This window comes from Symphalangus syndactylus, chromosome 2 (assembly GCF_028878055.3).
Source record: "Symphalangus syndactylus isolate Jambi chromosome 2, NHGRI_mSymSyn1-v2.1_pri, whole genome shotgun sequence".
In the NCBI taxonomy this organism is placed as follows: Eukaryota; Metazoa; Chordata; class Mammalia; order Primates; family Hylobatidae; genus Symphalangus; species Symphalangus syndactylus.
In genome coordinates, this window is record NC_072424.2 from 42998612 (window position 1) to 43012165 (window position 13554).

Sequence of the window (13554 nt, forward strand, 5' to 3'; positions counted from 1 at the left end):
CCTGTTCTCAGGAGCTTATCTTTTGGCAGGGAAGGCAGATAAGCTATTACCATAAGGTAATCTGTGAGTTAAGAGAAGAACGAGAACAGGCCTTCTAAAGTGAAGGCCCCTGTCCCTTGGTTCTAGCTATACCCACAGTCATCTAATTCATTCTAAGTACATGATGAGAATCTTAAAAGATGAGGTACCAGATATAACTTAATTGAGGGAAATTTAATTTGTTTTTCTACCCTACTGCAAATCCAAAATCCTCCACATTTAACACATTTCGTATTCTCATTCCTCACCCAAAAGAACTGTTGTTCCCCATTCACAGTTCCACATGGCTGAGGAGGTCTCAGGAAACTTACAATCATGGTGGAAGGGGAAGAGGCACGTCTTACATGGTGGCAGGCATGAGAGAGCAAACCAGTGAATGGGGAAGAGTTCCTTATAAAACCATCAGATCTCATGAAAACGCACCTTACGGATTTCCTGATGCATGGTATTGCAGCACCATCAGATTCTCAAGCACTGCTCTTCTTCTCTCACTCTCCCACTTTGAGTAAGTGCTGTCAGCTCTCCCTCCTTTTTGTTCCCCATTCCTCTGCTGGAGCCTTTTTTTAGGCCACCATTTCTTACCTGGGCCTTTGCAATAGGCTAACCAACATTCCAGCTCTAGGCCTCTTTACTGATTTCTGGCACAAAAATCAGATCATACCATTCCAGCACTTAAAAAGTCATGTCTTTCTGTTTTTAAGGATTATAAAATTCAAAATCTTTAGCATAGCACAAAAAAGCCTTTGTAAGTCAGGATACCAGCCAGACCCCTCTCCTGTCATGTCCTACTGCGAGTAACCTCTTTTCACAGGGTGTCTCACACCTCTGCGTATATCATTCCCTTATTCCCTCTTCCTCAGATCCTGTACTCCTCTCCTCTTTTAGGTAAACCCCTTCCAGTGCTTCAAAGCACAATTTGAATATCAACTCTTTTAAAGCCATTGTATTAGTCTGTCTTCACACTGTTATAAAGACATACCCAAGACTGGGTAATTTATAAAGAAAAGAGATTTAGATGATTCACAGTTCTACATGGCAGGGGAGGTCTCAGGAAACTTACAATCATGGCGGAAGGGGAAGAGGCACATCTTACATGGTGGCAGGCAGGAGAGAGCAAACCAGTGAAGGGGGAAGAGTCCCTTATAAAACTATCAGATCTCATAAGAACTCACTATCACGAGAACAGCATGGGGGAAGCAGCCCCATGATCCAATCACCTCCCATCAGGTCCCACCCTCCACAGGTGGGGATTATGGGAATTACAATTCAAGGTGAGATTTGGGTGGGGACACAAAGCCAACCATTTCAGCCATCCCTGAATGTCTGGCCATCCCATTCTTCAGTATTTATCACACGGTATTGTAATTATTTGCTCATATATCTCTCTCTTCCATAAGGCTGTGAACTCAACCATGTCTTCTTCCACACCCAGGGAATGCTTGGCTGTCTCAGTCCATTTTGTGCTGCTAAAACACAATAACACAGACTGGATAATTTTTAAATAATAGAAATTTATTTCTGACAGTTCTAGAGGCTAGGAAGTCCAAGATCAAGGTGCCAGCATCTGGTGAGGGCTTTCTGGCTGTATCCTCACATGGTGGAAGGGCAGAAGAGCAGAAGAGGACACCCACCTCCACAAACCTTTTGATAGTAGCATTAATCTATTCATGAGGGCCACTCTATTCATAAAGGTGGAGCACTCTTGACCCAAATGCCTCCCATTAGGCCCCACCTCCCAATATTCTTGCATTGGGAATTAAGTTTCCAATATATGAATTTTGGGGGACATATTCAGACCATAGCAGTAGCCAGTGTTTAATAAACAAGAAAATGAATAAATAGGCTTAGCAGTGTTATCAGGGACAGAAGGGCACGATGCTTTTCTGTGCCCAACCTCCTATCAAGTGCTACCCTCCCACCGCCCAGCACTATGTGCCTGTGCAGCAATGTGTCCTTTGAGCAAAACACAGCAAGGAGAGAGGGAGAAAAATCTGTGTTTTCACCTTTTTTCTTTTTTTTTTTTAAGAGATGGGGTCTTGCTGTGTTGTCCAGGCTGGATTTGAACTCCTGGGCTCAGGTGGTTCTCCTGCCTCCACCTACCAGTAGCTGGGACTACAGGCACACACTACAGTGCCAGGTTTTTGTGGTCTGTCTTTAAAGGTGAGTCTGCATTCACCTTTGGAATAGTTCTAGTTGTCAGAGATTGAATATCCTGTTTTAAAATGCAATATTCTTACAACTGCCTTTGATGAAAGGGAGTTGAGATGGGACCATTGGGGAAACCTCCAGATGACTAGGGGGCAAGTAATTTGATTGCAGTGCCAAAATGCTTCCATTTAAGGAGCCAAAGTTTGCAAATGTGTGTAAACTGATCCAGTCTATTCCCAGAATGTGCCTGGAGTAACTAAGGTATGTCAGTTGATACAACTTATTTCCGAGGTGTGCCCGGGATATAAATGGTTAACACTGACAAACACACCTTATGAAATCTACCAGCAGCCGAGGGTGCCAGGCACCACTTCTGCCTCCCTGGAAGGCCCGCTGGGGCGGCGTTTGGAAGCTGTCTTCGCCCTTGTCTCTGGCCCCTGTCCCCAGCCCCTGTCCCCTCCCGGGACGTGGGCGTTCCCCCTGAACTCAAGTCCCGCCTCCTCCAGCCTGCCGCGGCCTAGTGGGCTGGCCCGCCACGTGGAGCGCGGGCCTGATTCTCGAAAGGTGCCTACGCCATTGCCGCGCCGCAGCCCCAGGCCAGGCCCTCGCCCCACGTCAACAGCGTAGGCCCGGCTGCCTAGGTTTACTCTTACGCCACTGTCGTAACGTCATCGTGCGGGACGTGGACGGAAGAAAAAAGAGAGTGAGCGAGCGCCGGAATCAGCGCGGCGTGGAGTGCGGACCCGCGGTAGTGCCCGGCGGCGGCGGCGGCGGCGGCGGTGGTGAGGCAGGTACGCGGCGAGCGGCGGGGATGGCTAGGCGCCCGCGTTTCTGCGGAAACTGATGCGCGCCCGGGCTCAGGCGCGAGGGGCGTGAGCGCCGGGCCGCTGGAGCGGGGACACTGCCAGAGCAGGTGCCGGGGCCCGGGGATCTGGCCCATGGGTAGGTGTGGGCCTCGGCCGAGGGATGGCGGCTGCATCGGGCCGCCCAGGGCGCGCTGCAAGACCCTGGCGCGCTCCCATATGCCGGTGCGCGGCGGCCCCGGGATCTACGGATGGCTACGGGCCCTGACCTCCTCGGCCTCCCCTTTGTACACCATGTAAGGAACTGGGCCAAGTGGAGACTTCAGGCATCCGCGGGCCCCATCTCGGTCCAAGAGTTCGGAACCTGCAGTGGTGGGTGGCGGTGGTGGCAGCGCCGGGATGCCGCGGGTTTTAGTTGGCCACACGCCAACTCTCAGGGGCCTGGGTCTCTAGTTCCCTGCGACCCTCCGGGCGTTCGTGATTCCCTCCTCAAAGCCAGACTCCCTTTGCAGTATGGCATTCTGTGTATGCTGGGGTCTTCCAGTTACAGCAGGGCGCACCCAGATACCCCACCCCATCCTTCCCCCATCATTGTCCCCTGCCCTCTGAGGTGGTTAGGCCCATCGGATCTTTGTATTTAAGTGGTGAGCCATATACCTATCATGTGTTTGTGGGTGAACTATGTTGGGACTGAAGTTCACTTCTCTGTTCAAATCAGTTAGATAAGGGCTTTCTGTTTAGTCTGTAAAGAGATACTTGAGAAATGTCTTGAGTCAAAACATGAAAACTCTTTTCAACTGATGATATGGAGTCTAAACACACACACAGAGAGTCTAGACACAGTCACACGAATCTAGACACGAGTCTGGACACACACTCACACACACACACACACTCTTTGCTCCTTGGGATCAACTGTGTGCTTCTCGAGGGCGTAATACCCTCTGGCAGAGTGAGCTATCCATTGCAGTGACAGAGTAGATGTAACCTCCGAGGTCAGTCAGAGATAGTGGTACAGGGGAGAGGCCAGGAGGCTTGGTTTCTACGTCAGTCTTCAATCTCTGTTTCAGTGACAGTAAGTGTTCAGAGCTTTCAATCACTCTTGGTTAATAGAGAGGTAAACAGTCAATATATGTGTGTGATTGTATCTAATAGTGAATATTCGTTGAATTCTTTGTTCCCGTGATGGGTCTTGAAGGAAATTAAGGAAAAAATAATTGTAAGGCATCATTAGTGCCTAAAAGACAAAAGGAGGAAAACTGACATTTACTGTCCATTTGTTGTACCCAAGAACTTTCCACGCATTATCTCATTTAATTCTCACCATAATTTCATGAGGTCCATAGTGTTAGTATCCCTGATTTATAAGTGAGGAAACAGAGGCTTAGAAAAATTGGGTAACTCTCCACAAGACACACAGATAGCAAGTGCAGAGCTCAAACCCAAGTCTGACCAACTTCAAAGGCCTTGTTCCTCATCGTTTTTGCCATATTGTCAATGGAAAGTTTGTAATCCAGATGGGAAAAGCAGTAGTTGGCTCTTCTGTAGTTATTTTGGAGAATTCACATGTAAATAATTGTTTAGCAGCCATTATTGAAGGAATTTATATAAGCAGCAAACTTAGATCATGTGCTAAAATCATACTTCAGTGTTATGAAAAAATTGAAATAACAAAGATCAATTAATACTTTCTGTTGCCTACTAGATGCCATATGTTTTAGAACAGCTGTATCCTGCCAGTCTCTTCTCTGTCCCATTTCGGTGCCTTTTTGCAGTGTAAATTGTAAAGCAATAACACCATTTCTTATTTTTTTCACTATGGGGCTAAATGCTAGTCTTCTGAGACACATTTAAGGGGGCTGAGATATATCCACCAATCCATGGGAAAAAAGTTAAAAGGAGGCCCACAAACAAGGAAAGTGAAGTATTTTTCTTACCTTGTAAAAACAGCAGTGTCTCTGTAGCATAAAAAGAGCTACAATATTGGGAGGCTGAGGCGGGTGGATCACGAGGTCAGGAGATTGAGACCATCCTGGCCAACATGATGAAACCCCGTCTCCACTAAAATACAAAAAATTAGCCAGGCGTGGTAGCGCGTGCCTGTAGTCCCAGCTACTCGGGAGGCTGAGGCAGGGAAATCGCTTGAACCCGGGAGGCAGAGGTTGCAGTGAGCCGAGATCGCTCCACTGTACTCCAGCCTGGCAACAGAACAAGACTCCATCTTAAAAAAAAGCTACAATAATGAATGGCTTGTTCTCCCTGTACATATAGGAAGGAGTCCCCTACTTTTTTGTGAAATAAACTATCTTTGTCTAAAGTCTCAAATTTGACCCAGGGTGAGGAAATGCCCATAACTGCCTCATGTTCTCAACCAAGATTGTAGCCATATTCTCATCCTCCACAGGATTAAGATGTTAGCCAGTTGTAGGCATTGCCACTGCCTTCCAAGGGCACAAGAGTTACTTTGTAATCCTGTGGGCATCAGGAAGAAAGACATGGCAGCAGCCTCTGGCCTTTCCTCTTGCTTTTCATGGCTGGCTGGCAAGGATCAAGCTGACATTTCAAATAGGTGCGTTTCCCGGTTCTGTTGGGAGGTGTTAGCAGAAAGGTGGACATGGTTGCTTTAGGATATTGGATCTGTTACAGGAATTATATGAAGATTTAGTATTAACACATAAGCATTGCACCTGAAAGATTTTTTTTTTAATTTGGAAGATACCAAAAACAGCAGATGTTTTTTGTGTCTCAAAATATTCCTAACCTTGCATTATTATTTGCTTACATAAAAACTAAGATGGTTGAGGCCTAGAAAGGAGCCACTTACTTTTTCTGTCTTTTCTATAATATAGAGGAGGTGGGAGTTTCCCTAATACAGAGGAGTTTGGAGCAGGAGAGTCAGACTTTTACTCCGAGGGTAAGGGGAAGTAGATGGAAATAAAATGAATTGTCCAGTATTTTTCATTACTCACTTTTTAAAAAATGTATTCTGCAGATACTGTGGTCAGTGACCACATCGCAGCATGTTGAGTCAAGTTTACCGCTGTGGATTCCAGCCCTTCAACCAACATCTCCTGCCCTGGGTCCAGTGTACAATCGTCTCCAGATCTCGTATGTACCATAGAAAACTTATGCGTATGTGGGAAGTTTGATAGTCAAAATATGTTCGAACAAGGTTTTCAAACAGAAAAAAGATGTTTGTTTGTTTGTTTGCAGACAGGGTCTCATTTTGTCACCCAGGCTGGAGTGCAGTGGCACAAACATAGCTCAGTGCAGCCCAGACGTCTTGGACTCAAGCAATCCTCCTGCCTCAGCCCACCAAGTACTTGCGACTACAGGCACACACCACCACTCTGACTCTAACTTTTTTATTTTTTGTCGAGATGGGATTTTGCCATGTTGCCCAGGCTGGTCTTGAACTCTTGAGATCAAACAATCTGCCTGCCTTGGCCTCCCAAAGTGCTGGGATTACAGGCATGAGCCATGATGCCCAGCCAAGAAAAAAGGTTTAAAAGAGAGAGAAAAAAAAAAAAAAAAGATGTAATTTGGCAGAATTGGACAAAATTCTGCCAAATAGCAAGGAGGAAAAGAGGTAGTCTCCTGGTGAAATGTTCTCGGTGTTTGTGTCAATAAAGTTGACCCCCAAATAAATTTTAACATGCTTTTTTTTTTTTTTCTTGAGTCTCACTCTGTCATCCAGGCTGGAGTGCAGTGGCATAATCTCAGCTCACTGCAACCTCTGCTTCCCAGGTTCAAGCGATTCTCCTGCCTCAGCCTCCCAATTAGCTGGGATTACAGGTGTGCATCACCACGCCCACCTAATTTTGTGTTTTTGGTAGAGATGGGGTTTCGCCATGTTGGCCAGGCTGGTCTCAAACTCCTGACCTCAGGTGATCTGCCCAACTCGGCCTCCCTCCCAAAGTGCTGGGATTACAGGCGTTAGCCACCGTGCCCGGCCCCATGCTATTTTTGTTCATTACTCTTTTTTTGTAATTAAGTTTTAGATTTTGAGCTAATTATAAATTCACTTGCAATTTTAAGAAATAGTACAAAGAGGTCCCTTATACCCTTTACCCAATTTCACCCAGTATCTGAACGAAGGTATTGACATTGATATGATCAAGATACAGAACATTTCAATCACCACAGGATTTTTTATTTCTCTTTAACAGCCACTGTCCTCTTCCCTATTACTAACCCCTGGCCAACATTAATCTGGTCTACGTTTTTATAATTTTGTCATTATAAGAATGTTATATAAATGGAATCATCCAATATGTGACCTTTTGGGATTCTGTTTTCTTCAGCATAATTCTCTGGAGATTCATTCAAGTTGCTGTGTGTATCAGTTAGTTCCTTTTTATTACTGAGAAGTATTTAATGCTATAAGTGTATCACAGTGTAACCATTCACCCATTAAAGGACATCTGGGTTGCTCTCATTTTTTGGCTGTTATGAATAAGGCTGGTATGAACATTGATGTACAGGATTTTGAGTGAACATAGTTTTCATTTCTGTGGGATAAATGCCTAAGAGTGTAGTTGTTGGGTCAGATTGTAGCTACATGTTTAGTTTTTTATATAGTTTGAATGTATGTCCCTACCAAATCTCATATTGAATTGTAATCCCCAGTGTTGGAGGTGGGGCCTGTGGGAGGTGTTAAGTCATTGGGGGTGAATCCCTCATGCCTTGGTGCTGTCCTCGAGATAGTGAGTGACTTCTCACAAGATCTGGTTAAGTGTGTGGCACCACCCCCTCACTCTCTCTTCTTGTTCCCTCTCTTGCCATTGGAGATGCCTGCTTCCCCTTTGCCTTCTGCCATGATTATAAGCTTCCTGAGGCCTCACCAGAAGCTGAGCAGATGCCAGCACCATGCTTCCTGTACAGCCCACAGAACTATAGCCAGTTAAACCTCTTTTCTTTATAAATTACCTAGCCTCAGGTATTTTTTACAGCAATGCAAGAATGGCCTAACACAGTTTTGTAAGAAACTGTCAAACTGTCTTTGCATAGTGACAGTACCATTTTACATTCCTACTAGCACTGTATGAGTGATGCATTTTCTCTGCATCTTTACTATCATTTGATGTGGTCACTCTTTTTTATTTTAGCCATTTTGATAGGTATGTAGTGATATCACATTGTGGCTTTAATGTGCCTTTCCCTAATAGCTAATGATATTGAACATCTTTTCATGTGTTTATATCCTCTTCAGTGAAATGTTAGCTCATGTCTTTAGCTCAGTTTTTTTTTTTTTTTTTTGAGTTGGAGTCTTGCTCTGTCACCCACGCTGGAGTGTAGTGGTGCAATCTCAGCTCACTGCAACCTCTGCCTCCTGGGTTCAAGCAATTCTCCTGCCTCAGTTCCTGAGTAGCTGGGATTACAGGTGCCCACCACCATGCCCAGCTAATTTTTGTATTTTTAGTAGAAACAGGGTTTTACCATGTTGGCCAGGCTGGTGTCAAACTCCTGACCTCAAGTGATCCCCCCACCTCAGCCTCCCAAAGTCCTGGGATTATAGGCATGAGCCTCCACACCTGGCCTTCAGCTCAATTTGAATTGGAAAGTTGTTTTTTTTAAAAAAATATTGAATTTTGAGAATTCTCTATATCTTCCTGTCTTAGTCCATTTTTATTGCTATAAAAGGATATCTGAGGCTGGGTAATGCATAAAGAAAAGAGGTTTATTTTTCATGGTTCTGCAGGCTGCACAAAAAGCATGGCACCAATAACTGCATTGAGTGAATGCCTCAGGCTGCTGCTCTTGGAAGAAGATGAAGGGGAGCTGGTGTGTGCAAAATCAGATGGCCAGAGAGGAAGCAAGAGAGAGAAAAGAAAGGGCCAGGCTCTTTTTAACAACCATTTCTCATGGGAACTAAGAGTGAGGACTCATGCATTCCCTCTGAGAATGGCACCAGGCTGTTCATCAGGGATCTGCCCCCGTAATTCAAACACTTCCTACCAGGCCCCACCTCCAACACTGGGGATCAGATTTCAACCTGAGACTTGGAAGGGCCAAACCATATCCAAGCCATAGCACTTCCAGGTATTAGTCCTTTGTTGGATAGGTGGTTTGCAAATGTTTTCTCCCAGTCTCATAGCTTGTCATTTTATTCTCTTAACAGGGTCTTCCATATAGGAAAAGTTTTCCTTTTGATGAGGTCAAATTTATCAGCTTTTGTTTTTATGGATTGTACTTTTGGGGTCAAGTCGAAGAACTCTGTGTATAACCCTATATTCTGAAGATTTTCTCCTATGTTATTTTCCTGAAAGTTTGGTAGTTTTATATTTTATACTTAAATCCATGATTTATTTTTTTTGTTTTCTTGAGACAAGATCTTGCTCTGTTGTTACCCAGGGCTGGAGTATAGTGGCATGATCAAGGTTCACTGCAGCCTCAACCTCCAGGGCTCAAGTGATCCTCCTATGTCAGCCTCCCAGGTAGCTAGGACTATAGGTGTGCACCACCACACCTGGATAATTTTTTTCTTTGGTTTTTTTATTTTTAATTTTTATTTTTTTGAGACAGGGTGTTGCTCTGTCACCCAGGCTGGAGAGCAGTGGTGCAGTCATTACTCACTGCAGCCTCAACGTCCCAGGCTCAAGTGATTCTCCTGCCTCAGCCTCCCAAGTAGCTGGGACTATAGGTATGCACCACCACATCCAGCTAATTTTTATATTTTTTGTTGAGACAGGGTTTTGCCATGTTGCCCAGTCTTGGCACATTTAATTTTTTAAAAAATTTTTTGTAGAAATGGAGTCTATGTTGCTCTGGCTGGTCTTGAACTTCTGGGCTCAAAAGATCCTCCCACCTTGACCTCCCAACGTGCAGGAATTACAGGTGTGAGCCACTGCACCCAGCTACGTGATCCATTTTGAGTTAATTTTTGTATAAGGTGTGAGGTTTAGGTCAATGTTCATCTTTCAACTTTTAATACTAGTTGTCCAGCACCATTTGTTGAAAGGCTGTTTGTGATGTTTTGAGTTGGCTAGCTCCTTAATATCACCTAAATCTTATCAGTAGTACATTTCCAAGCTTCATTGCAAGATGACTTGCCAATCAACTAATCAAGCTTATCATTAGACAGAAAAATCTCTTTCCTATTCATGTAGAGTATAAGGGCTAAAAGTTCGGGTTTTGGAGCCAGGTACTAGGTTTTTAAAACTAGCCCTTCTTATGAAGTAACTTAGTAGCTTAAAACAACTGTGTGTTTAGGTCACAATTCTATGGGATGGTATTTTGGACTGGGCTCAGCTGCACAGTGGTTCTGTGTCTGTGTCAGGTCTCAGATTGAGTTAGGGCTGATTGTTGGCAATGAAGGGGCCTCTGCTGGGATGATACATCACTTACATTCCATGTGGCTTCTCATCCTCCAGCAGGCTGTTCATTGCTTCTTTGCATGATGCTTGCAGGGTTCCCAAGAACAGCAAGCATGGTAGCTACAAGTCCTCTTGAGATGTAAACTCAGAATTTATACACTGTTCTTTCTGCCACATTTGTCAAAGCAAGTTACAGGGCCAGCCCAAATTTAAGAAGTTTGGAAAATTGACTCACCTGTTAATGGAGAAGCTGCAAAAGGATCGTGGCCATTTTTGTAATCTGGCAACGCTGGTAAATTACTCAGTTAATCTGAGTATCAATTTCCTTATTTATAAAATGGGGATAATAATAATAATAATAATAATAATGAACTCATAATAATACCTAAGTTATGAGGCTTAATTCATGAGAATTCAGTAAGATGATGATGATGATGATGATGATGATGATGATGAAGGTAGAGTATGGAAAATCTCAAACTATTTTTCCTCTGCTCTCACTCCAAAACAACAATCAACACAGAAGACTTCTGTGACCAAATGGGGGGTTGCAGTGGACATCAGTTGGGTGTCCTCCAATTCAATTCTGACAGTGTCTCCCTGAGGATAGCCCACAGGTTGAGGGCTCAGTCCCACAAGATCATCCCCACCTTCCTACCAGTCCTGAGTCCAGGCCTCTGGAACTTGTGACTGACCAGCTTCAAGTTGGAGTTCCCACAGTCCCCTCTTTGGGCTTGATTGATTTGCTAGAGTGATGCGGAGAACTCAGGGAAATGCTTAGATTTACCAATCTATTACAAAGGACACAGATGAAGAGATACATAGGGTGAGGTGTGAGGTAAGAGGCACAGATCTTCCACGCCCTTCCGGGGCACACCACCCTCCAGGAACCTCCACATGTTCAGCTGTCTGGAAGCTCTCTGAACCTTGTCCCCTTATGGAGACTTATTGGATAGGCATGATTGAAGCATGGACAACTGTGTTGAAATGTAATTGAACAAAAAGAATGTGACCTGATACTAACAGACTGAGTAGGGTAACCCAGCAAGGCCTGTCTGTTCAGATTTTGTCTTGGTCTTCCTGTGCAATATTTCTTCCTCCAAGGTATGGGGCAGGACCCTCTCTGGATTGAGGGTCTTACAACCCACAATCAAATTAGAGTCCTGCCTTTAGCAGGTGAAAGGAGTTCAGGAGAATATCAGAGAGAGAGATTCTGTTTCCTTACACCAACATTATAACAAAAGACTGTAGAAAGGATTATTAGAGTTATAAGCCAGGGACCATGGATATATATGTCGTGTCACAATAAGTAACACTTTTTTTACAGTACCAGTTAATATTCATTGAGTATTTTGTGCCAATCTTGTTCATGCATGAACTTGTTTTATCCACCCTACCAACCTTATGAGATAGTTAAGGAGACAGCAAGTAAGTGAAGGGGTTGAGATTTCACTCAGGCAGTCTGGCTCCAGAGCCAACGCTTGTCCTTTTTTCCCCTGTAGAAGGTGTATGAATATTTAGCACAACTCCTGGTATGTAGCAAGTGTTCACTTCAGTATTTTTATTATTGATACTTATCCTCATTAGGCTCATTCACAGAAGGAGGCACTTTCTAATTGTTTCCCTAGGTTTTTGGATTTTGGGATTTGGATTTTTCTGGAACCTGGAGCTCTTTCACTGACCATGATAAGCAGAATAGCAGGGGGAAAAGAAAAGAAAGGCAAAATGAGAATGCTTATGGAGACAAACAGCGAAGGCAATGGAAGGCCAGAGAGAAAAAGAGTACTCATGTCAGGGTCCCTTCTTGTTGAGGCCTGGAACACAGCCTCATTGGTTACTAGGCATAAGGACTCTGATGCTGAAGAAGTAAAGGGTTCTCCGCTGTAAGAGTAGTAAGTATAATCCGTGGCCCTTAAGAAGAACATGGACAACCCCTCCCATCCCCCACCACGCCACACCTGTACACACATACACCTCACTATGCCCTCATACCTACTAGGAGGGGACAGATTTTCTTTGGAACTTAGAGCCAGAAAGTTCCTTAGAAGATGGGAAACGACTATTTCTCTAGAAGCATTGAATTTTCCTAACTAATCAAGGCCTTCTCAGTTTTCAATATGGACCCTAACAAGTATAATACACTGTAGAACATTAAAAAAATGCCCCCAAGAAAGGTAGGGTCAACCTTGGAAGGTAACAGGCGTTGTTCAATAGGAAACCCAAAAAGCCCTGTGTCCCCTGAAGCTCTCCTTTGTGCTAGAACCTACTGGACTTGACTGAGTCAACTGCATGAAACCTTGTTGATAGTGGTGACCTCCTCTTGAACCCTAACAGGCCTTATCTACTGCTGTCACCCTATTGCTCCAGCCAGAATGACCCTTGACTACGTGGCACTGAGCCATGCGACCCACCCTCTTCTCCTGATACAGACTGTGGGTTAGCCTCCTTCATGCTAGCCTGGCTGCTGGATTCTGATTGGCTTCTACCATTTGATCACCTGGACAGACATGCATGCCACTACCTGTGTCCCTGAGGTACCCTCTCAGGCTGCTCTACCCATGCTCACCACCCTTCCAGGTCAGGATAAGCCCTCCAGCAGACAGGAGAGAAAGCCAGAAAGCCTAGATCTGACAAGCTACCAAAGGGATAATACATGATACTTGGCATAGCTCTGAGCTCTGCAAACAGCCACTGATGATCCCTGGTCCAAACCCTAGGGGAGTAAGCCTGTCCCTCCACCACTCTTCTCTCTGGCAGATCAGTAAGACCAAACCATTATGTGTACAACTTTTAAACTTAAGACTTAGTTGTACATATTGCTTAGGATAATATTCCTGAAAGCAGAGTAGGGTACCTATATTATTAATAATTAACCCAATGAGGGAAAGTAGCCCTCCACAAAACTTAGCCTCAACAACAAACCAGTCTTTTAGTCCCAGGGACTCCCACAGCAGGAAGAGATGGTGCACCTGTGGATCCAGCAATGCCATCAGAATCCCAGTTCCATCCCAGATGATGGCTTACCAAGCAGCTCTGTGCCAGGATCTAGATGCCAAGCCTATTGTGAAAAAAGATCATATTATCTTTCTTATATCTCCACAAACCTGAAACATAGTCACTTGAAAAATGGTTATTTAAGGAAAGGCAGAAATGACTACTACTTCATTAGAAATGTTCTAAGATTTGTGTGTGAAGGAGACAGGAAGGGAGGAGAACTCACAGTCGCCTTCCCATTCATGAGAATAAGG

General features: G+C 44.5%; 1 protein-coding gene across 3 annotated transcripts in view; it reads left to right on the forward strand.

Moving 5' to 3' along the window:
- The first annotated feature begins 2516 nt into the window (after positions 1-2516).
- Positions 2517-13554, forward strand: part of ALDH18A1 (aldehyde dehydrogenase 18 family member A1) — a 51208-nt gene continuing 40170 nt past the window's right edge. Inside the window, exons 1-2 of one of the 3 annotated variants that reach the window (XM_055254392.2) lie at positions 2517-2978; positions 5983-6098. In XM_055254392.2, coding sequence (XP_055110367.2) covers positions 6011-6098 — 88 coding nt within the window. In that variant the 5' untranslated portion in view covers positions 2517-2978; positions 5983-6010. The remainder of the gene's footprint in view (positions 2979-5982; positions 6099-13554) is intronic. The other 2 variants (XM_055254423.2, XM_055254439.2) reach the window with 2 other exon arrangements.